The sequence below is a fragment of the Poecilia reticulata genome, chromosome 15, assembly GCF_904066995.2.
Source record: "Poecilia reticulata chromosome 15, P_reticulata-male-v2, whole genome shotgun sequence".
NCBI lineage: Eukaryota > Metazoa > Chordata > Actinopteri > Cyprinodontiformes > Poeciliidae > Poecilia > Poecilia reticulata.
This window is the reverse complement of record NC_088844.1, coordinates 27,827,361-27,854,175: the sequence shown is the minus strand read 5'-3', so window position 1 is coordinate 27,854,175 and position 26,815 is coordinate 27,827,361. Positions and strand designations below refer to the sequence as shown.

General features: G+C 41.1%; 3 protein-coding genes across 6 annotated transcripts in view; 2 read left to right on the top strand and 1 right to left on the bottom strand.

Annotated features, from left to right (window-relative positions):
• Positions 1-3,422, top strand: part of csgalnact2 (chondroitin sulfate N-acetylgalactosaminyltransferase 2) — a 7,744-nt gene extending 4,322 nt beyond the window's left edge. Inside the window, exon 8 of the mRNA XM_008430025.3 lies at positions 771-3,422. Within this exon, the coding sequence (XP_008428247.2) occupies positions 771-1,063 (293 nt within the window). The 3' untranslated portion in view covers positions 1,064-3,422. The remainder of the gene's footprint in view (positions 1-770) is intronic.
• sec23ip (SEC23 interacting protein) lies at positions 3,408-20,057 on the bottom strand. 3 transcript variants are annotated; one of them, XM_081616065.1, is made up of 18 exons: positions 19,958-20,057; positions 13,160-13,671; positions 12,105-12,318; positions 11,843-12,036; positions 10,773-10,862; positions 10,581-10,701; positions 10,417-10,506; positions 10,204-10,345; positions 9,312-9,520; positions 9,145-9,233; positions 8,928-9,074; positions 8,749-8,844; positions 8,194-8,346; positions 6,963-7,118; positions 6,370-6,472; positions 5,072-5,254; positions 4,836-4,998; positions 3,408-3,744 (listed from the first exon to the last, which is right to left on the bottom strand). In XM_081616065.1, exons 2-18 carry the CDS (start codon positions 13,511-13,513, stop codon positions 3,663-3,665), a joined length of 2,586 nt encoding a protein of 861 aa, XP_081472191.1. In that variant the 5' UTR covers positions 13,514-13,671; positions 19,958-20,057; the 3' UTR covers positions 3,408-3,662. The 3 variants fall into 3 exon arrangements, with proteins under 3 accessions (XP_081472191.1, XP_017164590.1, XP_008428250.1); XM_017309101.2 differs by lacking the exon at positions 19,958-20,057 and adding an exon at positions 15,000-15,227 and having other exon boundaries at positions 13,160-13,668; XM_008430028.3 differs by lacking the exon at positions 19,958-20,057 and adding an exon at positions 15,000-15,224.
• Positions 16,513-26,815, top strand: mcmbp (minichromosome maintenance complex binding protein). 2 transcript variants are annotated; one of them, XM_008430024.3, is made up of 16 exons: positions 16,513-16,701; positions 18,138-18,229; positions 19,974-20,114; positions 20,228-20,269; positions 20,339-20,428; positions 20,759-20,894; positions 21,776-21,921; positions 21,986-22,083; positions 22,362-22,525; positions 22,956-23,079; positions 23,152-23,269; positions 24,206-24,371; positions 24,439-24,572; positions 25,221-25,388; positions 25,761-25,849; positions 26,583-26,815. In XM_008430024.3, the coding sequence occupies exons 1-16, from the start codon at positions 16,644-16,646 to the stop codon at positions 26,707-26,709; spliced, it is 1,893 nt and encodes a 630-aa protein (XP_008428246.1). In that variant the 5' UTR covers positions 16,513-16,643; the 3' UTR covers positions 26,710-26,815. The 2 variants fall into 2 exon arrangements, with proteins under 2 accessions (XP_008428246.1, XP_081472192.1); XM_081616066.1 differs by lacking the exons at positions 16,513-16,701; positions 18,138-18,229 and adding an exon at positions 18,732-18,840.

Here is a 26,815-nt window from a genome sequence, read left to right as displayed (position 1 = left end):
ACTTTTAGCAAAACAAGCATCAGTGAATCTCCTGTCACTAGCTGAGCTTCCTTTGCCGATGTGTGCAAAATTCTGTCAATATTATGTAGAAAAAACCAACAATTTTCAATTGTTTCCATTAAATGAGAAAATTAAAATCGCACGTGAATAAGTTTATTTACACAAAAAATCATTAAACCAAATTCTCCAACTTCTTCCTGTTGTCTTCTTCGTGGTTTGATCCAGTAGAAACATCATCTGACTCCTTGGATGCAAATTTTTCATACGTTTTTGGCTCAATTACAGTTCTGAGTGTGTTGTTCTTTCAGCAAATGGCCTTTTTGAGAGACTCCAGTTAACGATTAATCAATCCAGTTGATGAATAATCAATTAATCACAGTATCTGATTAATCATTCTGGTCTTAAATCACTTAACAATTTTATTCCTTTTTGTTGAAGCACAGAATACTCTTGTAGTCGTGTATTGGTCTGCAGTGAAGAAGCTGTGCAGGTTAACCAATCAAATATCAGGATCACTCGTATAGTAGCAGAGCAAATAATTATCAAATAAATACTGAAATAAACCTGTGTATATATATATATATATATATATATATATATATATATATATATATATATATAAAGTTCAGTTTTATGAGTTGTTTAGTTGCAAATTTAGTATAGTTTTCTATTATTTGAATGATTAATTGTGATTAATTGTTTCCTGGATTTAATGTCAAAAACCATCTGAGATTAAAAGAAATTTATCGATCGATGTTTTATTCCTGCAGGCGGCTTTGATCTGGAAGTGAAAGGCTGGGGCGTGGAGGACGTCCACCTGTACAGGAAGTACCTGCGGAGCGAACTGATCGTGATCCGGTCGCCGGTGTCCAGCCTCTTCCACCTGTGGCACGAGAAGCAGTGCGCGGACGAGCTGACGCCGGAGCAGTACCGCATGTGCATCCAGTCCAAAGCCATGAACGAGGCGTCGCACCCCCACCTGGGCATGCTGGTCTTCCGGGACGAGATCGAGGCCCACCTCCGGAAGCAGGCCTTCAAGACGCAGAGCAAGACGGAGGCCTGAGGAAGAGCCGCCGCCGCCGCTGTTCCCAAACGAGACTTAAAGCTGCAGTACGCAACTTTTATTAAAAATAGGTTTCTGCATGTTTGATATGAAACGGATAATCTGCAAAAAGATCGATCTCCTCCACCTGAGCTACTACCGTCTGAAGAAATGTATGAAAAACAAGCAATCAGAGCCAGGAGGAGGGGCTTAGCGCTGTCAATCATCACCGTGAACGTACTGATAAATGTCTGAATGATGGAGAAACAACTTCCTGTTGCAGTAAAAACAGCTTATCCTAGATCATTGGTTGTCAGGCTAACTAGCCTAGCATTCATGACAGAAGAAAGAGGGGGAGGCTGATTGACAGCGCCAAGACCCGCCTCCTCCCGGCTCTGATTGGTTGTTTCTAGGTAGTACAGGGAGAAGGCAGGGAAGCTTTTTTTCTTCAGATCATCTGTCTCTTATCAAACTCGCAACATGAAGACAATTTCAACAAAAAATTTAAAAAAATATCTTAAAGTTACATACTGTAGCTTGAAAGGGACTTTGCAGCAAAAAGACATTTAATCCTGATTAATGGAAGACTTGGTGGTGCACAGTGCACCAGTGAGTTAATGGTGATTAATCACCATTAATTTAATCGGCTGAGTCGTGATTAATCACGATTAATCGATCCTTCTGCTTTTCTCTGCACAGCTGTAGACGGATGAATGTAGAAAAATGTGAAACGTGGCACAAAATGGAAGCCTTACGATCAAATCAGCAGTATTTAAGGAAGACTTGGCGTTATACAGAGGACCGCGTTTTGTTTCTGGGAACTTTTTGAAAATCGATAAGTGTGACCTTGAGGGTCAGCGTTTCTTCGCCGTCTTCTTGCTGCTTCTGAATGTGAAACATTTCAGCTGCTTCTCAGACACGGAGGAGCAGCGTAAGCAGGCAGCACCCAGCTGCGTTTGGAGAAAATAAACGGAAAATCAGTTGGGGAAAGAAAAAAAAAAAATCTAATTTCTAATTTATTGCGCATGAGAACAACAGAAAGTTGCACTTTCTCTCAGCGGACCGTTTAATTTTCAGAGGCCCAAACTACGAAGGAAGATTAGCGGGTCGATTCTTGGCACTACTGGTTTCCCATAGAAAGCTGAACTGAGTATGAGGCGTTTTAGGGCCAAACTAAGATTTCTTTTTAAATTATGAAACTAAAGTTATGTTTGTAGAATAAAGATTGAAAATGACTAGAAAAATGTTTTCAATGAGATCAAAGCCTTGATGTCAAGATCTGACATCTGGTGATAATTATTTGATGCTAAAGTGTTAAAAGATTATTTATCTTTAAAACCAAAGTATAACTTCACAAGATGCTCAGTTTAATTTATTTTTCAGGGAGTAATTCTCATAAAATTACTTCTTTATTCTACTAATATTGCAAGTTTATTCTCACAACATTGACTTAACGTACAACTTTTTCTCATTTTTTATTCTGACAATTTTATTCTTGTACTCTTGAAACGCGACTTTTTTCATATTATTTCGACTTCGTTCTCGTACAACTTTTTCTCGCATAATTTCGACTTTGTTCTTTTAGCACTAACTTTTTTCTCACAATGTTATGACTATTTTCTAATGGCATTTTTTTCTTAGTCTGGCCTTAAGCTTCCAGAAGACTCGATGTTGGCTACCTGAACTTATCGATTTGTTTACCGTTTGTTTCGGGATCTTTAAGGAATATTTAGTCGTTAATTGAGGGACTAAACTGATAAAAATAATTTGGTGCATAAATTTGCATTTGTGGCAGATTATTTTTAATCCACAAGGTCAGATTTGCACTAAAATGTGGATAGAAATGTTTCTTCGTAGCGTCGGCCTCTGATGGAGAACCTCTTGATTTATTTAGAGCATTACTAGGAAAATGTCGGTTTTTGTTCAGACTGGCTGTGTGGATAAAAAGGGAACATTTTGTGTTTTTTATTGTCGGATTGTGTCAGAGTTTAAATGCGTTGGACCAATCAGAGGATAAACTCCAGCATGCGGCTCACGCTGCCGTTTTCCCTCTAAATCTGTTGTTCCAGTCGCTCTTACATGTAAATACGTTCCAAACATTTCAGACTTTACATTGAACCTGCAGGTTCCAGAGGATTATATTAACTGTTCTGCTTGTTTTAAGCTGAGAGGATGTTACATAAACAGGTGCTTTGATTGTCCTAAATATTCCAGGTTGCTCCTGCGTTGCGTTCTGTAATTATTTACATTTTGCTTATTCTGCAGCTTTTTAGGCCGTGTCAAAAGTTTCCTGGCTTGACAGGAGAAACTAAACGTCTTCCTCTCAGCGGCACACAACCGTTAAAAGCTGAATAATAAAAACAAATGAGCAAGAAATGGATTTATTGTGACGATTTGTCCATGAATAACTTACATCCGACTGTATTGGTTGTTCCTGTTCCGCCACTTGTACATTTGCTATAAAAATGTAATATCAACCTTATCAAGTGTCTCTGCTTCTACCAACTCATTCGTTTGCTTCTTAATTTAAGACAAATGGCATAATACCAACGTATTACTCATCTGTGTACAATAAGCTACTTCAATAAAAATAGAAAAACAGAATTGAGTAATCGGAGTATTAATGAGCGAGCGGCTCCGGGTGGATGCCGCCGGTTTTGTAGATTTCCTTCAGGAGAAGCAGCGCCGTGTCTTCAGACTGCCTGCAGGGCGAAACGGAAACAGCAGGTGGAAAAACATTTTACGGTTTTTAGTTTCCTCCAAGAAACTAAAGAGCAAAACTCTCCAATAAAACCACCACAAAAAATCACTGGTGTTTATTTTCTACGAGTTTTTCTACGAGTACGGAGATGAGATGTTAAAGTTCAGAGGATCAACTTTGTCACTATATTTAGTAACTAAATAATCGAATAAAAAAACTCTTTGTAGCACCTTGGTGAGATTATCTGAGATTAAACAATAAAGCATTTATATTGAAAAAGAAAGAATGGTTCTTGCATCAGAATCACCATTTTAAAGCAGTTTATGATCTACAGAAAAAATAAAGTTAGCGAGTGGAAACCATTTCTGGTTTACATATTTTTACCACATACTGGTAAAACAAAACAGTTAATATTTAGAAAAGTTTGACCTTTTAAGTATTATGGGAAATAAAACAGAATTGAGAAACTGTTTTACCAAACTTATCTGGATTTGGAAAACTAAAAATAAATTGAAAACTTTTAAATACATTTGGTGATAATGAGTTTAATTCTCTGTTCTTAACTATTTTTAATTTCGTATTCCAATTTCCACACTTTTTTTTAATAATCAACATTTCAGGATAAATCAATTATTATATAAACACTAAAATGTGATCATTAGTAAATTACACAGTTTTTGTGTTTTTTGATTGATGGTTATTTCAGGATATTTAGGCCAGAGAATAAACTCATATTACCAGAAAAAAAGTCGTAATATTATGAAAATTAAGTCACAATATCACCAGAATGAAGTTGTAAATTTATGATAATTAAAACATTTAAATGAGGAATGCTGAGCCTGTTGTTAAGTTTTACTTTTAACTTGTTAAATCAACTTTTCCTCATAATTTTAATTTAAAAATTATAACTTTTTTCTTATAATTAAAAGAATAAAGTTCTAGTACCGTTTCGTATAATTTTCTCTTTTGTGTCTTACATATTCAGTTACATCGTTACCGATTAAAAGCCAAACCTCTAACCCTTTATTATTTTCTTTTACGTGAGCCGTAGTGTGAAAACCCGAACGGCTCGGCCCGGTAAACTCAACGTACCAGTAGCAGAGGTGGCTCTGCAGGGCGAACAGATACTCGTTGAAGCTCTCGATGGGTTTCTCCTGCAGGACGAAGTCGATCCGATTCCCTCCGTTCAGCATCCCGACCTTCACCTGCGGCTCGTCGTCCCTCTGCAGCTCTGCGCTCTCAGCCACTTTATGCTCTGTGGCGAACAACGACTGCATTGTGGCGATCAATCGCACGGACCCGGAGTTAACAGAAGGAGGCAGACGTACCGTCCTGAACGTGCTGCTCCTCCTCCTCCTCGATCTGATTGGCCACGATGGCGAGCTCGGCCTGCAGGGCGGAGGAGGTGTGGGCGCGGGCGAACTCGTTGAGCGTCTGCCAGGCGCTGCGCAGCGAGCTCATGAAGCCGTGCTTCAGGTCCGAGCCCATCCGGGACAGACTCTCCTTCAGCTCTGAAACAGATTCACACAAAACGCCCTGAAACGAGCTGCGCCTCCGTTACAAACTTTACGCTCATAAGAATAAAACCTGAATAAGTTTGAGAAGTCATTAAAAAACATCATCCAACCACTTCCTGCTGTCTTCTTTGTCGTTTCTGACAGTAGTAACATCCTGTTGTTGATCACGATTCACGTGATGTGAAAAAAACATTTTCATCGCAGTTTTGCGAAATATATTAATTTTGATACAAAAAACACCTCAACCATAGCGCCAAAACTTTATATCGTAAAGTCAAGTTTTTTAGGTTGTATTGAAATTTGTGAATTTCACAAAACTGCAACGGAACGACTTTTGTTCACATCACAAACAACTACAATGTCAAAATTTAGCTATGTTATGGAATACACTAAAAATTCTTATCCTGCACAAAAATGTCTTATTGAAAAATTAGTTTTTTTAATGTGTGAGTTTCTATTAAGCAAATTTATTTAAACGATTCCCAGATTTGTTTTGTTTTAAAACAATGGTTAAATTTGAGAATTATCATAGATTACACCAAATTATCTTAGATTACATAATATTAGATGCGTTTTTACTAGATCAACTCATAGATTAACTCATACAAGGATACATCAAGTTAGATTAGATAATCCGAGATTAGATCAGAATCCATATTACCCCTTCCGTCGCCGACGACTAGAATTTGCAGGACCGTAATTCCTCAACACTTTGCGCAAGACGTTGCACTTTCTAACCAGTATCGGGTTATTACGGTAATTTCACCCCCGCCACAGCAGGGGGCAAGTTTTACTTGAGTTTAATCTGAGATATCAAAAATTCCAGTTATGGAGAAATGGTAAAATATATTCACTCACAGGACATTTAAAGAACTTCGTACAATTAAATAAGGAAAAATACCCAGGTGGAGATTAGAAACTCAGATGGTTAAACTGCAGAAAATAATAAGAGATTATGCCTTTTTTTATTTCCACTGTATTCCCTCCATAATCTCAGTTTCAACAAACGGTAAACTGAGATTAAGCAACAGAAAGTGTTTTTTCTGAAATGAAGAACTGAAACATCCCAGCAGCCTCTGGAAACTGATGAGTCAGCAGAGGTTTCTTACCGAGGTGAAGCCTCTTCCTTCCTTTGTAATGTGGGATTAAAACGGGCTTCAGGTCCAAATCTGGAACGATCATCGGCTCGATTCGGTACGCCACCGGGTCCAACTGAAACAAGACGGCGCCGTTAGCCTATTTTCAATCAGACGCTGTAGAGCTGGGCAATAAGTCAGCAACAACAAATATCACGACAATATCAATAGGTACATCTGATATTCAATAATCAATATTCCTGGCTAGCTGAGCTGTGGTGGAATCAACCCTCTCTCACTCTATGGTTGCCTAGCAACAACCTGCCATGTAAGAAGCAGTTTCAAGTCCCCCCCTCTCCCTCCCAGCTTCGGTTGCCTAGCAACGACCTGCTGAGTAACTGGCAGTAACAGTTTCAAGTTTCCCCACTTTCCCTCAAAACTGCTTAAAAATAAAAAGCAATGGCGAGAAAACTGGATAAAACAGGAAACTAGTATTTAAAACAAGAAATTAATCAATAATTATTGATAGACTGATTTGAAACGGTCACATGGTGATTAGTTTCTCAGCTTTATAACAGACTGTAGTCATTTAACTCCTAACGTTCAGACGTTAAGGTTCTTCACACCGGGTGGTAGATGTTGAAGAATCCCTTGCAGGTGGGCAGCTGGTACGCCTCGTCGATCTTCTCCAGGCCGCGGACCGTCAGGAACATCCCGATCGGAGAACCCAGGGCGAAGAAGTTCACCGGCTCAAAGTCCAGGTTGTGGTAGATCACCGACACCTGCAGAACCAGTTAGAACCAGTCAAAGCCAGTCAGAGCCAGTCAGTCAGTCAGAACCAGTCAGAGTCAGTCAGAACCAGTCAGAGGGAGGCAGAACCAGTCAGAACCAGTTAGAACCAGTCAGTCAGTCAGAACCAGTCAGAGTCAGTCAGAACCAGTCAAAGCCAGTCAGAACCAGTCAGAGGGAGGCAGAACCAGTCAGAGTCAATCAGAGCCAGTAAAAGCCAGTCAGAATCAGTTAGAACCAGTCATAGCCAGGCAGAACCAGTCAGCGCAACGCAGAGCCAGACAGAACCAGTCAGAACCAGTCAGAGCCAGGCAGAACCAGTCAGAGCCAGTCAGAGCCAGTCAGCGCAACGCAGAGCCAGACAGAACCAGTCAGAACCAGTCAGAACCAGTCAGAGCCAGTCAGAGCCAGACAGAACCAGTCAGCGCAACGCAGAGCCAGACAGAACCAGTCAGAACCAGTCAGAGCCAGGCAGAACCAGTCAGAGCCAGGCAGAACCAGTCAGAGCCAGACAGAACCAGTCAGCGCAACGCAGAGCCAGACAGAACCAGTCAGAACCAGTCAGAGCCAGGCAGAACCAGTCAGAGCCAGTCAGAACCAGTCAGAGCCAGTCAGAGCCAGTCAGCGCAACGCAGAGCCAGACAGAACCAGTCAGAACCAGTCAGAACCAGTCAGAGCCAGTCAGAGCCAGACAGAACCAGTCAGCGCAACGCAGAGCCAGACAGAACCAGTCAGAACCAGTCAGAGCCAGGCAGAACCAGTCAGAGCCAGGCAGAACCAGTCAGAGCCAGACAGAACCAGTCAGCGCAACGCAGAGCCAGACAGAACCAGTCAGAACCAGTCAGAGCCAGGCAGAACCAGTCAGAGCCAGTCAGAACCAGTCAGAGCCAGACAGAACCAGTCAGCGCAACGCAGAGCCAGACAGAACCAGTCAGAACCAGTCAGAGCCAGTCAGAACCAGTCAGAGCCAGACAGAACCAGTCAGCGCAACGCAGAACCAGTCAGAACCAGTTAAAACCAGTCAGAACGTCAGCGCCGCTCCCCTGCGGTTCATAACAATCTCCCCACCTGTCCAGTTCCAACTTCAAAGTAGTTGTAGTTCACGTGGACTGAAGACACGGTGCTGCCCACTGGTGGCCTGGTGGTGGTGCTACCGGCAGGCTGGGGAACCGCAACCGGACTCTCCTCCTTCGCTTCTGCTTTCCTCTGCTGGCGTCCCGCCTAGAGACCACAGCCACCACACAGCCAGCAGGGTCAAAGGTCACAAGCTATCAGCTTCAAGTCGAAAATTTTCAATTTGAAATTCAGGAATTTCCACGTTTTTTCCTAGCAAATTTTCAACTTTTCAAACTCGCAAATGTTCTAGTTTTTTCTAGAAAATTTCTGAAATCTCAGGAAAAAATAATTTTTTCTTGGCAGACATGTACTCCTTTTCTTATATCTACAATGGCCTTGCTGTGTTTTAAGTTAGTTAGAATCACCAAAATAGTTTCTATTTGCTAAATGCTGGAAAAGTTGATAACATTTTTTAGAGATATTTTTGTAACTTTCTCAGACCAGTCTGGTGAAGAGTGTCAGAAACATTTTGTTTTGTTTTTCTGCTGAACACCTGAAGAAGCCCACCTGTCTGCTGACTCGTTCTTTCACAAACTTGGTGATTTTCTTGCGCGGGCCCAGCGGGATCCCCATGTCCTTCAGGTCCTCCATCGTACACATGAGCTGGAAAAACACATTCAAGCTTTTTTTTCTTCTTCAACTTTCAGCAAATCCACATAAAGCGAAGGAGATTTTTATATTCTTACTAAAGACTCGATGTCCATCTTCTCCTGGTCCAAGGTGCTCTTGTACTCAGAGAGGCCCAGATGTTTCAGCACAGCAGCCAGATCCTCAAACTCTTCCTCATCCTCCTCTTCCTCTCTGCTCGGCTCCTCCGCAGCGGGAGCCGACGCCTGAAACGAGACGCAGCGTTTCCACACAGTTCCACACATTTCAGCGTTTCCTGGTGCGTTTGCGCTCTACCTCTCCGTTAGCGGCGGGCGCGGCCGGCAGCAGCGGCGCAGCAGAGACGGTCTTCTGGTTGGAAAGCAGATCGAAGAGAATCAGGGATCCTGCAGAGACGACAGCAACCGTTAAAACCGGAAACGTGAATCTGCCGTTTAAAAATAAAAGCCAGGGTTTGGTTTTACCCAGGCTGTGTCCGGCCACCGATATTCCCCCTCTGTAGTCGGGGTTCCTCTTCATGAACAAGGCGTAGAGACGGTTGATCTCCTGAGCCACGGTGTCCATGATGGTCTGGCAGTAAGTCGGACTGTTGTAGAAAAGCACATCCAGCAGCGTCTCGTTGGTGAAGTGGCGCAACCGTCCGGTGCTGGGCAGGGTGATCTTTTTAATCCTCCTGAAAAAAGTCAGAATAAATTCATTTACTGAGACAAAACACCTACTTTACCTTTTACTAAAAAGTAATTAAACTCACTCTATCACATTTAAACTGTGATTAATCACATATTTCTGTTTCACTTCAGTAGTGAAAATGAAATGTTTCTCACATCCAGACATTTTAAATCCAACAACATGATGAAACGTCTAAAAGATTAACTCACTGAGCTGCAATCGTTTATATGCATGAACCCAGAAAATTAAAAAATAACCAAGAAAATCTCAGTAGAAGTGTTGACGATTTATCTATTGCAGCTTTTTGTTGACGATTATTTCAATAACTGATTGTGACTAATCAAAGTCAGTCCTACACTTAAGCTTTTTTGTACATTAGAAATACATTAAAAGATGCAAATAACAAATTATTATTTTTTTAAATAACGGCATTCATGTAGTAAATCTGAACCCAGTGAAGCTAAATCTGCCACTTGAGGAGTTTCGGCTGAAACATATTTACAGACAAATAAGTTTTTATCTTAAATACAAAATGTCTTTATTTTTTGTACAGTTGTGGTTTAATTTCTGCTCTGAATATGTTGTTTTTTCTTTAAATGATCCATTTTGATTCTAAAGTTAACGATTAATCAATGACTGTTTCGGCGATCGGGTTAATGGTTTGGGTCGGATGCGTGTCGCAGCCACCTGTCCACGCCGGTGGCGTCTCCGTGGAGAGCCGTGTGCCACTGCACAGGAAGGAACTCCACCCGGCTGATGGCGTGTTCGTCCAGCGACTTCTTGAAGTGGCTGTGCAGCAGCTTCAGCGAAACGCTCCGGAAGTCGTCCACTGGAAGCAGACGACGCCGCGTTTAAATTAAAGTCTCCACAGACAGGATCACTGGGGGAGACGCCGCTCACCGCACTCGATCATGCTCCTGAACCTCAGGTCGCAAACCGGGCCGATGCCGTGGACCATGAACACCAGATGATCCACCGTGGGAAGCTCGCCTGAAGCAGAACAAATCATTTTCAGCTGAACTGGTGTTGGTTCCACCGCTGTGATTCGCAGCGAGGCGGCGTACCATCAGGCACCTCGTCGTGGTCGTCATCAACGCCTCTCTTCACCACCCTCGGCCTGGTCTGCCCGTCCTGAGTGGTGCCCCACTCGTCTGGGTTGGACGAAGGCTGGAACTGAACTATGACCTGCGGGAGCAAACAGGACGTCCAAACCGGGTTTGTCTGGTAATCTGTTCCTGAGGACGGTTTGGACTCACCTTTGGGTTGTGCATGACGATCGTTTCTCCGGATGGGAACTCCAGCCTGCGATGCCACTGGTTTGTTGATACGGCCTTTTTATATTCCGCCTGAAGGTGAAACATTTACTCATGACGTCACAGTCTGAGGATTGATTACTTATGTTTGTGGTTAGAAATGCAGCAATCCGACATCAATATCTGCATTGATCCTGATATTGAAGAGAATTCTGCATCGGTTATTGGTGATACAGGCTACAAATGTAAACAAAACTGTTTTTTTTTTTACAAACTTTTGCAAATGTAAAAAAAAAAAAAAACTTTTGCAATTGCAGTTTTACCATTAAGTAAGAAATGCAATTAAAATGATACATGGACAGATTCGTTCACATTTTCTACTTTGTTCATTGAAAAACATGCAGATCCTTCAACTACTTCCTGCGATTTCTTCTTCATGGTTTCCGGCAGAAGTAACATCCTGTTGTTGATCATGCAAGCCACAATGCAAAAAAAGTATTTTCACATATTATCTGTTTTTTACCAACAAACGTGAAATTTTTTTTTTTAGAAAAGTTAGCTACTGCGGCTTTAAAAGAAAAAAAAACGTAATTCTTTTTTTTTTTGTAATTATTGTTTTCCTACCAAAAAACTAAATGAAAAAACTGATAATTTGTTTAGTAAGCAGAAAAACCAGAAAACAACCCCTACACGGATTCAGATTTCACTAATAGCTACTTAATATTTAAAACTATGTGAATTACTGAAATTATTATTTCATTTCCCTTTGGGGTCAATGACATATTTTTGAGTTGAATTGAGAACCATCAACAAATTGGAGCCAGTTGTTGCTTTCTGAATAATTTTCGGATGCATTCTGGTGACCCACCAGGTGGTGGCGCCTCTTTACGATTTCTGAATCATTTTCGGATGCATTCTGGTGACCCACCAGGTGGTGGCGCCTCTTTACGATTTCTGAATGATTTCCGGATGCATTCTGGTGATCCACCAGGTGGTGGCGCCTCTTTACGATTTCTGAATGATTTCCGGATGCATTCTGGTGATCCACCAGGTGGTGGCGCCTCTTTACGAACCTCCAGTTTCTCGCTGAACTCCTCAGAGTACGGGACGAAGCGGCTGTCCTTGTCGCCTTTGTAGAACCAGGAGCAGCGCCGGACCTCTGTGGGCTCCTCCTCCCAGTACACGGCGCTGCGCATGCGGTCGTAAAGCTGCACGTCGTAGCGCCCGCCGTCCGTCCGGACGATCACGTTCTCTGGGTCCGGTTGGACTGGAGGAACCAAAGGCCTTCAGACTCTGTGTGTGAAATATTCACCGACTGTTTTTGCGTTTCCGTACCTGAGTTGAACGTCTCCTCGAGCTGCAGCGAGTCGATGATGCTCAAAGGAAACCAGACGCTCTTCGACTCGACTTGTTTGCAGTAGAACCAGTGCGGCTGGACCGGTTCGTAGACGTTGTAGTTGTACGGCATCATCGGACCTGCAGGAACGACGGCGCCGGTGGTGGCAGTGGGCGGAGGAGGTGGAGCCGCCTGAACATGTGAGGGAGGAGGCTGAAGAACAAAAGAGATTTATTCAGATCAGGGTTCGTACAAAAATTCAAGCACTTTTCAAGGATTTTCAAGGCAAGTTTTCAAACTTTTTCAGTAAAATCAAAGACAGTTTCAATTATATCAATTATTACTGTTATTATTTATGCTTTGTGACAGTTTTCTACATTTTACAGCAGGAACAAGTTAAGCTAAAAATATAACAACATTTTATGTTTACAGTTACAATGACTTAAAAAAATTATCTCTAAATAACGTTCTTGCTAAATTTTTTGTCATTTAACAAATATAAATAACTTTGGTGATTCCAACTAACCTAAAACAAGAAAAGTTTCATCTGATTTAACTTCAGAGTGTTTTTATGAGGTGCAGGTCTGAAACGATTAATCGGATTAATTGTGATTAATCGATTATTGAAATAATCATCAACTAATGTAGTAATCAATTTATCGTTAACTGGAGTTTACAGACTCAAAAATGTTACTTGCTCAAAGAAAAATACTGTCATAAAAATAATGAAGCCAGAGCTGCAAAAAAATATGAACATTTTGAATTTAAAATAAAATTAAAAAATACTCTGTAAATATGTTTTAGCCAAAACTCCTCAAGTGGCAGCTTTAGCTTCATTTGGTTCAAATGCTGTAAAAACAAAAAATATCTTTTAAGGCAACTTTGTTCTGATATTATATAAAAACAGTTTAAATTACAAATCAGCAGAATGTGCAGATTTTTTATCTGATTTTTTAAAAAAAGGCCTTATTTGTAATTTTTTTCAAATAAAAAAAATAAAAATTTTGCTAAAAATTTCTATTGGAACATCTAATAGAAATTTTGTGGCACCTACTGTTGTAAACGTCGGCCCTGGGGGGGGAAACATCTGCGGCGGCGCGCTGATAGAGTAGGGGATCTGCGGCGGCGTGTGTGTTGGCGGCAGGATCTCCGGCGCTGGAATGTAGGGGCTGGCTCGGCTGCTGCTGGGCGTGTGGCGGTACGGGTTGTGAGCCTGCGGCTGCATCAGGGGCGGCGTCGGCGTCATGGCGCTCGGGGGAGGAGTGTGGCGCCCCACTGGGCTTTGGTAAACGGCGCCGCCGAACACCTGAGGCGGCGAGTTGATCTGTGAGCCTGCAGACGGTGGCGGCGGAGTTGGAGCCATGCTGATGCTGTGGGGAACAGAAACGGGTCCGGCTGCTGCGGACATGGCGGATGGGGGGCATGGCGACTGGCCGATGGATGCAAACGGGTCGGAGGTCGTGGCCGGACTGGAGAAGTAGCTGAAGGTGGAGGAGGATGCTGGTGCAACGCCAGAGGTCTGACCAAGGAAGCTGTCTTCTTCTCCAACATCAGTGGAATCTTCTTCTAAAGGAGGCAAAATAATAAATTTAACGGCAGATAGAGGTCATCTCTTTCTTCTTTACATCTTTTAATGGACTTCCTGCTTCCCCCTTACAGTATCTCAACATATCCCCTACTCCAACATCTCTCTGCCCAGTTTTCCAACCATACAGAGATACAAACAGGTACAGCAAAATAAAATTAAGTGGATTAGCAGTACTGCTAACAACTGATGATGTCATCCAGGACATTTTACAGTGGAACATCATCTTTGCTCTTTGGTGGATACTGAGCATCAGAGCTGAAACGATTAATCGCATTGATTAATATCAACTAATTTAGAAATTGATTAATCATTAGCTGGAGTGTATAGACTCATAAAAAGCAACATATTCAGAGCAGTAAATAAGCCAACACTGAGCAAAATTATGTACATCTCGCATTTAAGATAAAAAATTTACTTTGTAAATGTTTTAGTCAAAGATCCTCAAGCGACAGTTTTATCTTCACCAAATTCAGATTTACTGAACTAAATCTGCATTTAAGCCTAGTTACTTTTTTTTATTTGATTTGTTTATTTGCATCTTTTAATGTATTTCTAATGTATAAAAAAAGGCTTATTCAGTCAAATGAAAATATGTAGAAGGTGGCAATTAACAGACTAATTGTCAGAATAATTGATAAAATAATAAATTACTAAAATAATCATTAGTACGTCATGAGACTGTCATAGAGCAACACTCTTCAGTCAGAGGCCTGTTCACATTTGTTGCAATCCTAACTGCTACTGGAGATTATTCCTCCCTACAGCATCCCCATCCAAAACAATTCTTTTAACACACTGAAATGATAGGAGACATCATAATTTCCCTTTTGGATAAATAATCTATTATTTGACTGAATTAAACTGATTTATTCTACACATTGGACACGAATCCCACCTGGTGAACCAAAACCATTCAAACCAAAACTAAATGTGATCAATCACAGTTATTCACTGATTTAAAAGGAGGGGGGAAATTCAAAACAAAGGCAAAACCTTTATTCCGTTATCAAAATTTGCTATATTTCGTCTCCAGAAGAGTTTGTAGAAACATTAATGTGAGGTTTATGCACTTTAACCTAGTTATTTATTTGTCATTTATTGTAATAAACACCAATAGCAAGAATGCTACAGCAGATGTTCACGTCTGAGTTGGATGCTCTAGCAAACCTGTCGATTATTTATTGTGGTGCTTCTGCGTCTTTCATTCAATAACAGCTGATAGCAGGATGCTAGCCTGGCTAGCTTAGCATGCTAACGACCTGTCCACAGTTTAAACATGTCTTCAAACAGTCTCGCCAACTCTCACCTCCTGACAGCACCGCCGGCCCGGTGGCCTGGCTCACCGGCATGAACGGCAGGTTGAAGTTAAACTCCGGGGCGCCGCTGAACAATAAATTGGCACTGCTGTTGGGAACATTGTTATTTTTTCTATCTGCCATTTTTCCCCCAGAATTACACGTAGCAAGAACCGGAGGAGGCCGCCGGCGGAACGGGGTCAGCTGTCCAAAGGGAGCTTTTTTGTTTTTCACCGATCCTTAAGGCGCCATCTGAACAGATCAATATAGCATCTAACTAAGCAGATGATTTATAGATCTGCTGTAATGTTGCCGGTATCGCTCGTCAGTTGAAGATCAAAAACAAACACTTCCTCTCACTACTGACACCTACAGGTCAGGAAGGCAACTACAATTTTAAGTGAGTAAGTAAGCAAGTATTTCTTTACTTTCACAGATAAAATTCACAAAGGGCTTCACAGAAAAAAACAAAATACAAAAATAAAACAAAACAACAACAAAATAAAACACCATGTTAATCAGTTAAAAGTTTTTTTCTGTACAAAAACAAACATTTACAATAGCATAAACATTTATAAGTACAAAATATCTACATTTTTATGTAATTTTGTATCTTAAACATACATTTACAATTATAATTTTTTCTACTAAAAACATATAAAGACATTGCAGAGTCTCTCTTTACAGAAAACGTTGGATACACTTTTGTATTATTAAAATTGCCAATATTACCCATCTTTGACAATTCAACCTTTTCTTCAAGTGAAATTTACATATTTTTCTATAAGGCTTACTTTTATTTGTCTTTTAGTTATTGTAACAGACACTTTGTTATATTTGAATAATATACTTCTGCACTATTCTATGTTTGCTAAAAATGTTTATTGTTTGCATAGAATAAATAAAAGATGCACATTATTTTAATATACCCATGTATGTCTAAATTTATTTAACTTTTTTTTATTTTGTTTTACATTTAATACAAATAACAAAAATAATCAATTTTATTTGTGTAGCGCTTTTCTAAACACTCAGTTACTTTACAGAAATCGTGTAAAATTACAGGCACTAATAACACCAAACAAAATTATAAAAGGAGAACATTCAAACGCATAGCATGTTAGAAATTTAAAATATTTTAAAAAGTAATAAAACAGAAAAACTGTCATACATTAAAAGTTGTTCTGAAAAGATATGTAGCAGATCGATTGTAGATTGCAAGACTGTTGAGAAACATAAATAATGACAATGTTTATGGTTATTATTTGATATTTTTATATATATGTTATTCCTCTTTTTTATTGTATTTGTTTAATATAATCTGCTGATATTTCTTATTGTTTTGTGTTGAAGATATTTCTTTGTAATGTTCTTTGTTCCAAAAGGTTTGCCACTGTCAATATGGCGTACGAGCTGACGGATCATTTCTCCGCATGTTACGCACGGTAATTAACACGGGACGTGGCAGCTGTGACAAGCCCCGCCCTACGGTCCCTCCGGGTACTCAAATCAAACCAACTAGAAAGTGACGCAAATTTCCCGCCCTCGTTTCTGCCAGAATCCTGTGTGACGGGGAAAGTCAACAAAGTAGAGGATTCACACAGGTTTTCCTCGCGTGTATTTTAATCACTCCTGCCTCCCGTGACAGAAGAGCCATGCCTTCCACTCATGACTGGATTAACGACCCGCTGGGTGTGGTGGAGGGGATGTTCGGTAAGACTCTCCGGGCGGAACTTCTCTCTCTGTGAAGCGCGTGGAAGCTGCTAGCTAGCCGCGGCTAGCCCGGTCCACACCATGCCGACAGAGCACGTCACATGTTGCTGCGCATTTATCTCTCCATTAAGTCTCTATCATTTAAACACCGACTCACTGCGAGCTTCTGCCAGAACCACTCCTCCTTCTGGACTACAGGAAATGCCGCCGAACCCGTTTAAATGCTCGCTTCGTTGTTGACACAAATCCTTCAAATCAAGTTGGAATACCACCCAGAAGTTTAGTTGGTTCTCAAATATGAACTATTTCAAGCATTTACTTTTATTAATGTATTTTTTTTAAATATAAACTCGCAACACACTACTTTGCGAATTAGAATATCGCATACAACAACTTTAAAAGGACATTTAATGGAGAAATTAATGCCTACTGGAAGGTAGGCATTAATTGTAAATTTACTGAACAACATGTATAGATCTGAAACGACTATAATCGATTATTCAAATCTGCTAATTTAGGAATCAATCATTAACTTGAGTCTCAAATATAAGAAATTTGCTGAAAGAACAACATCAGAGCAGTAATTAAACCAAACATGTACAAAAAATATAATATGCATCTTTTCTGTAAATATGTAGACTATTACAAATTCTGCTGGGATGATCAGATGCATACAGTAATATTTATACAATATATGTTTAGCTGCAGTCGTCCCTGTTGTCTACTTTTTCCTTTCACTAAACTTTCCATTTAAAATCCTTGGATTCATCACGGGCTTCTTTAGCAGTGACCTTCTGTCTGTTACTGTTAGCGATCTTCACAACATTTATGTTTTAAATCAGTTTTTCTTGAACTGATGTGGGACTGAAACAACTAATCGTGATTAATAGATTATTGAAATAATTGGAAACTAATTTAGTAATTGATTGTTAGCCGAGTAAACGCACTAAAAAAACCTATTCAGAGGAGTTCTTAGGCCAAAACTGCACAAAAAACATACATTTGGATTTAAGATAAAAACCTTTGTCTGTGAAAATGTTTTTGACCCAAACTTCTCAAGTGACACTTTTAGCTTCAGATTTACTAAATGAATGCCGTGGTTTTGTATTTTAGGCAATAAAATGTTTATTTTCGTATTTTAAAAACGGAACTGAATTATTTATATGCAACTTTAAGACATTTTACTTTTAAGTGTTTAAATGAAACATTTGCAGAATGTGCCAATATTTATCAGATTAATCGATATTCAGAATAATCAATAGATTGTTTTCTAAAATAACCATTAGCTGCAGCCTTAATCTAATGTAATAATCTAACATCCTAAGGTTTACATATTAACCTTTTGATGATATTGTAATTTACCGAGAGGCTCATTTATTGCAGAAACACCAGCTGGATGTTGTTTTTAGATAAATTTGTGTGTTTTGGTTTCGCAGCTGCTTCCCAGAGCAGCCAGAGTTCAGGATGGGAGGCGAAGGCGGTGGAGCTTTTCAAAGAGCAGCTGAAGGAGAAAGAAGCCCAGACTCTGGTAATCCTGCTTCTTTAAGCATTACAAAATAAAATATCACCACTAGAAATGTTGATTTATTGTTGTCTCAATCAATTTCAATTAATGATGTCAAATTGAAAAAAAAACTAAAGGGGGACAGTATTATCGGAAATGTAATTTTTTTTACTATTTTCTCCACTATTTGTGCCACAAGAGCATCAACAAATATCACTAAATTTGAAAACATAATTAAATGCAGTTACTGCGTTTAACTTTGCACACATTTGTCGAGATTCTTGTGCGAATATTTTAGTGCATTTGAAATGAGACAAAATTAACTTACATGTAACTTTTCAGCAGGAAATAGAAGTAGATAATTAATATTTATGAAAACGTGCTAGTTAAACTGGTAGATTATTTCAGATATAAAATGGGGAAAATGTTTTGTTGTGAAATAATCTGCCAGTGGAACTAGAGCTTGGTTGCTAGGTAACCAAGCCATACAAGCCTGATGTATGGCTTGGCTGGCGTTGCTAGGTAACGGCTCAGGGCCAGTTGATTGTAAAATAATTTGCCAGGGAAGCTGCTTCTTCACTACTTAGGAATAACTGACTTAAGTCAAGCTGCTGTATCTTGCTGAAAAGCTACTGGTAAGTTAGTTTTGTCTTATTTCAAGTGAACTGAGATATTAATGTGAGAAACTTGACAAAAAAAACTTGGGAAGATTTGGTATTTTTGCAGCATTTGTCTAGTTTACTGAAGTAAAACGCACTTTAAGAAAGTGAAGCCTGTTCCAACTGTTTTTCAAGAGCAACATTTGTGTTGCTGTGAATGCTGTGCCATGCAGCTGCAGCCATAACGTTACCTAAACAAATAAGTAAATATCGTTGTCACAACAGACACGTTGCAACGTGACGTCACGCACCAACAGAGCCACTCGCCTGTCGGTCACTACTATTGGTTTTAGCTGTCAAGTTGTCGCTCCAAATGTTTATGGACGCCTGATGTATGTACTAATTGTCAACACTACAACTACAAAACAGTCCGAGGGCGTCGCATTTTACAGTGAATAGTTTGAATAAAAAGAAAGATGGCGATGGAGGCAGGCAAGTCAGTTATGCTAGCTTGACTTTGACAACCTTAACATGTAGACGCGCTGCTGAATTCATTGTGTTTCGGTTTATTTCAAATATTCAAAACTACTTTATTGAATCCAAAGGGAAGTTAAACAAAAGTAAATGATCTGCCAAACTCTCTGGCAGATCATCAGTTGACGCTCGTGTTTAATTGGCTAATTAGCCACCGCTGTGTTCAGGCGTCACTTATTAACAATCGCAAAATAAACATCAAGCCTGAAAACATAAAACTGTAACAGACTGAATGTTCTGTTCACCGTGTGGGAAATGTTTGATTTATTTTTTTTCCTGATGCATACAGTGGAGCTGTTGCCAGTCAGTTGCTATGGCAACGTGTCTGTGTGTAGCGCAGCCGACACAGAGAGCGAGAAAAAAGTAAGAAAACGAGCGGTTTGGAGTTGTTCTTCAAGGGTTTCTGAGTTTTTTCTCCCTTTGCTGCTGCGCTAAATTAATACCTGCGTCTCCAGGTTTCATTTTATCAACAGGATTTTTCTACCGCAGCAGGTAAAGGAATCGTCTTTCTGCCCTCAGTCAATAACTTACAGCTTGTCTGTTGTACCACAAGCCATCATGATGAATTTCTGAGTTTGGACCAGCGTGGAAGCGTACGAGTCTCCGGCCGTTTTCTCACCTGTCTCTGGATTCAGGTCCCGTCTCTGAACGACGTCCCTCTGCACTACCTGAAGCCCGACAGCCTGGTGAGGTTCCGCTGCCTGGTCCAGGACATGTTCGACCCGGAGTTCTTCATGGGAGTCTACGAGACCGTCGACCCGGCCACCAAGGCCAGAGTGAGCGCTTCCTTGTTCCCTCCCCTGCACACATTTACATAGCCTGCAGCTTCGTTTGCATTTTATCACGTTTTGGCTGCTCTCCTCTCATTTTACCGCCTGACGCTCCCCAGACGCTGCGCTGCGGCAAATACAAAGACGTGACAGAGTCTGGGGTAAGGCCTCGTCTCTTCAGGCTCCGAGTCGGTTCCTGAACGCCTCGTTGCAGCTGCTTTTCTCTGCAGGTGGACGTAAACTCCAGGAGCACAGTGACTGCAGAGAGACAGACGTTCTACTGCGTTCCCATCCCTGGAGAGAACCAGTGGGCCAAGGACATATCCTGACGACAAACGGGACAAGTTAACCTTTTTCTGTGCAGCTTACTTTAACATCAGTTTGGTGTTTTCAAGGTCTGGAAAGTGCTTGATATTCAAGCTGCGTAGTTTTGTAATAAACTGCAATCTAAAATAAAGATTTAAGTTATTAATTAATGAGTTAATCTAGAGTAGATTGATCTTATCAATTGACTAACAATCTTTAAGCTGCCATTTTTAATTTCTCCAGAGTGTTTTGAATTTTACCGTGGAAAAAGCGTACAAATCTTTCTCTTAGTTTCAGCGTTTTAAATCCCGTGCCTCTGGAGTTGTTCCTTAACGCTGCTGCACGGCTACGCGGAGACGAGGAGCAGCCAGGGCAGGGTGGTTCCCTCCACGTCGTACGTTCCCAGCAGACAGAAGCGCAGCTATGAGGACGACGAGGAAATGGAGGTTCAGCCACAGAAGCAGAAGGAAACGCATGCAGGTGCCGTCAGATCCACGGTTAATGATTCACAAGAAAGTCATTAAGATAAATTCAAAATTTACTGCAAGAATATAAACGTAAAATGCAAAATTTGGACAAATCCAACATTTAATTTATTCTTTAACGACAAAATTCCACGTTAAGGAATAATTGTCGACACTCCTAGCGATGATATTCATTCATTTTAAATGAACTATTGGCTCCTTTTCTAAGTTTCTTTATATATTTTAATGAAACTATAAACATATATATTGAATAAAAATATAAATTAAACATACATACTTACTAAACTTATATATGAAATGGCAGCAGGGACGTCTGACGGCGTATTAAGGCCATTGTAGCTAAAATACATTCTGAAAACTGAATTTTTCTAGAAAGAAATTTAGAAATTAACCTCAGGAAGTTTGACATAAATCTCAGAATTTTCCAGAAAAAAAGGAAATTTCTAATCTTCAAGTTTAAGATTTGCTAGAAAATGTTTGAAATTAATCTGAGAAATTTTGAGATGTTTATAATTTCAATAAAAGAATTTTTTAAAAGAAAAAAATTCCTTTTTTTTAAACTAAAAATTCTCAGATTAGTAAAGTTTTTTGGCAAAAATGTGCTCCTTTTTTCTGTTGTAAACATGCCGTCGTAAAAATTACTTCATCAAACTCAGAAATCTGACTTTTTTTCTCAGAAAATTAAAGTCTGAATTCTTTTTTTTTTTTTCCAGTGGCCCTTACAGTCTCCCATATTTTTTGTTTTTTTAATCTCTAGAGAATAAATCTGCTCTAAAATGCTGAAAGTTTAGTTTTGAAGTGTTTTTACACGCCTCCACCAGAGGGGGCAGCAGCCTCGCCTGTGTCTGTATCGTATTTCCTCTGTTTCTGCCGCAGCTTCCCCGAGCGCCGCCGACCCGCACGGTAACGGCGACTGTAAGCGTCAGGAGACGGAGGCTCCTTCCGGCCCGGCGGCGTCCGCCTCCCACCTGGACCTGAACTTCCCGCTGCCGGGCGAGAAAGGCCCGTCCTGCTTGGTGAAGGTGGGCGCCGTTCGCCGGCCGCGGCTTTTCCAGCTGCAGGTTCTGACGGGTGTGTCCTGCCCAGGTGTACGAGGACTGGGACCGCTTCAAACTGAACGACACGCTGCAGGTGTTCGGCATCCTGTCGGTCAGCCCCGCGCTCAGCGCTCTGGCCGATGAGAAGTGAGTCACGTTTTCCTGCTTCCTGCGTCCGGTCCGGTTCTACGACAGCCGCTGTAGAGACGAGGCAACAAGAGGAGTACATCCATGACAAAAAACTCAGAACATTTGCATGTAATCCACCATTTTGGAGTTGTTGCTTTTTTTGTCACAAATTTTTAACTTGTTCAAATTTATTTTAAAATATTCTTGAGTTTTTTGGCAGTAATTTCCTCCCTTGTTTCTGTCTCTACTGGCCCTGACCTGCTCCGGTTCTGACCTGCTGCGGTTCTGTTCTGCAGGGATTCGTTTCTGGACCCGGCGGCCGGCCTGGAGTCGGCGGCGGAGCAGCGGGTCCACAGCCCGCCTGCCTCCCTCGTCCCGCGCCTCCACCTGCTCCACGCTGAGCGGCTGGATCACAACAACCCGCTGCTCCCTGGCGCCGCCCTGCAGGAGAACAGAGCCTGTAAGCAATCGGTGACGGCTCAGAGCGTTGTTTGGACTAGGCCAAAAATTGTCCTTTGAGAATCAGTGAATTTTTGGACTTTCCAAACTTCCTTCCATTCTCTAAATAATCACATTTTTTCCTTCCGCTAAACCTTCCAAACTTCCTTATGTCCTCTAAAAAAAATCTAAAATTGTTTCTTCCACTAAACCTTCAAAACAAACACTTTTATTGTATTTTTTCCTTCCACTAAACTTTCCAATCATCTTCCTGTCCTGTATTTATTGATGTTTCTATCCCAGATTTATCCCGATATTTTTTTATTTTCGCTCGTTTCCATGGAGATCAACTAGTTTTTTTTTTTTTGTTTTGTTTTTTTGCTGTAAAGCCTTGAAGCCAGGCTTTCTTTTCGTCGCCATGGAAACGCCCTTTGCCCTCTCTCTCTCTGCAGTTTTGTCGTCGGCCCTCGGGGAGATGGCCGCCGTCCGCGCCGAGCTGCTGTCGTACTTCACCCACGTCCTGCTGGGCGACGCTCTGGCTGCCGAGTTCCTGCTGCTGCACCTCCTCTCCAGCGTGTAGGTCCGGTTCGGGTCAGAACCGAAACCGGCCGCGGCCGAAGCTAAGCTAGCGTCTCCGTGCTGTCACAGGTACTCCAGGCGAGACGTTCTGCCGCTGGGGAAGTTCACCCTGAACCTGAGCGGCTGCCCCGCCGCCGCCGCCTACACCCAGCGCCTCTACCAGATCGTCCAGCAGCTCGTCCCGTCGGTGAGTTCAGGAACGCAGGAAATCGGAGCGCTGTTTTCTAAAAACTAACCTTAATACAATGCTAACCCTCAAAGGTGTCATTCAGGAACGCCTCGTTGCTTCACAAACCTCTCACTTTTGCTTGAGCGACTTTATTTTTTGTCGGTTTCAAAAAAATAAATTTTTTAAAACTTTAACATAATTTTAGTATTTAATGTTACAAGTATATTACATACATACTTGTAATAACATCAAATACACATTTGAATAAACTAAATTATTTCAGTAATTATAACATTTTTCTTGGAACAACTGTCCACAATGACTTGAAATTATTTCAAAGCAACTCAGACTGTAAAATAATTAGATGCCATAATCAAACCACTAAATCTTCCAAACATTTTTATTCTAGTAAACCTTAAAAACTTTTTTCAGTCCTCTGAATATTACATTTATTCTTCCTCTAAGCCTTTCAAATGTTTTTATTTTTTCCTTCCACTAAACCTTCCAAATGTTTTGTTTCTGTAAACCAGGGATCCTCAAAGCTGAATTTTTATTTTTAAGCCTTTTAAATCAAACTGAATATAAATTAAAACGTATTGATCTGTTTTCATCTGAATCAGAAGAACCTCTGCTTTATTTTCTTTTTAGGTTTTCCTGTTTTTCATTTTTCCTGTTATTTTTCATTGTTTTTCCTGTTTTTTTTATTAATTTTTCTGTTATTTTTTGTCGTTTTTCCTGTTATTTTCCATTGTTTTTCCTGTTATTATTTTTTTTCTGTTATTTTTTGTCGTTTTTCCTGTTTTTCGTTGATTTTTCTGTTTTTTGTTGTTTTTCCTGTTATTTTTCGTTGTTTTTCTGTTATTTTTCATTGATTTTTCTGTTATATTTTGTCGGTTTTCCTGTTATCTTTTGATGTTTTTCCTGTTTTTCGTTGATTTTCTGTTTATGTTCCAGTCGTTCTACCTGGCGATGAGCCTCCAGAACATGAACCAGATGCGGCTCGTTCCCAGGAAGGACTATGTGGCGAACCGGCTGGTGAGCGGCGCGCTGCAGCTGGCCAGCAGCACCTCCCTGTTCCTGGACGAGACCCAGATGGAGCCGGGGCAGCTGGACGCCACCGGTGAGGCGCCACTAGAGGGCGGCGGCGAGCCACCGTGGACGCCCCTGACTGTGTGTTTGTGCCGCAGGTGTGCGGAACGTGACGGCGCTGGGGAACCTGATCACCTGGCAGAAGGTGGATTATGACTTTAACTTCCACCAGATGGAATTCCCCTGCAATATTAACGTGCTGATCGCGTCGGAGGGACGCTCGCTGCTGCCGGTGAGGACAACGGGCCCAAACCCGCCCCTGCGCCTTTAAGAACACCCCCCCCTCCTTCCCTCAGCACGGGTTGGGTTTCCTGCTGTCGTCATGGCGACGATGCTTTGGACCGAGGAATGTGGCGCGTGCTATTCCTGAGCGCAGCTCCAGAGCGTTGCCATGGCGGCAGCTGTCAGCCTAGAGGCGCCGTGTACACAACCCCTGACTAGCAGGGGTCAGAGGTCAGCATGGGCTGCTGAAGGCAGAACTGGGGAGTTTATGAGACAATAAAGCACAGCAAAGATCCCAGGAGTGTTGGGATGAGAAAAATAAAATAAAAAAATAGACATGAGAATAGAAATAACATTTTTAAGATGATCATATCAGGAGAATAAAGTTGTAATATTACAAGAATAAAATTGTTTTGAGAATAAAGTAATATTAGGAAAATAAAGTTGTAATAAAATGAGAATAAAATCATATTTTGGGAAGAATACAAGTCTAAAGTAATAAAATTATGTGATGCTGTAAAATGTCCTCATGGCTGCAGGTGGTAGAAAGATGAAACCTGAATCATCCACCTCCTCTGATTATTACCGTCTTTTTAAAAATGTTTTCCCTCTGTGTTACTGACGGGTTGTAATTATTTCCTGCTCTTCGCCGGGGCAGTCCGACTGCCGCGTACACCTGCAGCCCCAGGTGGCGCCGGCCCACATGGAGGAATACCTCAGCAGCATCCACGTCCATCCGCAGGCCTCATCGCAGCTCAACAAGTTCAGAGTCTTCCTGAGCGTCGCTCGCCTGCTCGACTACAGCATCTCAGACGAAGTGACAAAGGTCTTTCAACTCCACACTTTTAAGATAAAATGTTGACCTGACATTTTAAGTTAAGTCAAAATACTTTGACAAAAATGTAAAGTTGATGATGTCAATCTTTAAAATGTCAAGTACTCTAAACTTGACATTTTGAAAGTACTTAAAATAAAAAGTACTTTCAAACTGAGATTTTTCAAGTCGAAATTTTTAAATTTTCGACTTTTATAATTCATGAATTTCCAAGTTTCTTCTAGAGAATTTCTAAAATGGATCAAAAAGTTTGACTTTTTAGTTTGTTTTAATTTTCGACTTTGGACACCACGGACCTAAAGTCTTTCAGTTTGGCCCAGACTTTAACCGGTCAGCCATGTTGTTTTTGTTGTGTATCCCCAGGCGGTTGAAGATGACTTCGTCGACATGAGGAAGGACGACCCCCAGAGCATATCTGCCGACGACCTCCACAGGTTGCTGGTTGTTGCCAGGTGAGCCGGTCCGAACCCGGACCGGTCGGGTTTCTAATGCCTCATTAGCCGCGTTTCTATTACAAATGTGCCCACATTTCTGTCTATATTCTGCTAATGTCGGGAGAGGGGCGACACAATTTCTGAGGTGTTTCCATTAAATAAGAAATTAAAATAAAATCTCACGCGAATAAGCTAGTTCACGCGATAACCCATTAAAAAAATATGGCGGTGATGGATGTAAACACTTACATGAGATGTATCCGTAATTCAGCTACCAGAGGAAACGTTAGCATGTTATTCAGGCGTTGGAGCGACAAACTCAAGATACAAGCTAACAACTTTGACAAGCTAGGAGAGCAGATGTCCGTCATGACGGAGTTGGCTGCGTTCTTCAGAGCGTGACGTCACGCAGGCGGCGTTTTAGATCAATTTTACATAAGCGCCTTGTATGCATTCAACGCGTTGGAATGACAGACAAATTTAACTCTGGTGGAGCCAGTTGCTCATTGTACTAAAACAATAACAACCCGCCATCCTCCTACAACTTCCTGTCTCAGTCTTCTTCGCGGTTTTCGCTAGTTGTAACAGCCAGCTGTTGGTCACGTGACTCGTATGAGGCGGAGAAGTGTTTCGACACGGCTGAAAAACCGCCTCATCCTCGCTTAAAAACGTGTTTTGTTTTTCTTAAAAGCGGTTTTATTTTAGTAATTTCAGTTTTACGGCAAATGGAAACCGGTTCTGTGTTTTGCAGGCTGCTGTCGCTGAGTTTGGGTCAGACGTCGCTGACCAGAGACAGCTGGCTCCGGGCCAAACACATCGAGACGCTGCGACGGAGCCGTATGGAGCAACATAAGAGCGTCAACGGCAACGAGCCCTGATCAGAGCCGCTTCCCTTTTTGTTTTGATGTTTGTAATAGACTTTTTTTCAGGTGCCCTTCAAGTTAAGATGTTTTTGTATACAAATAAAATTGCAAATAAAATTTA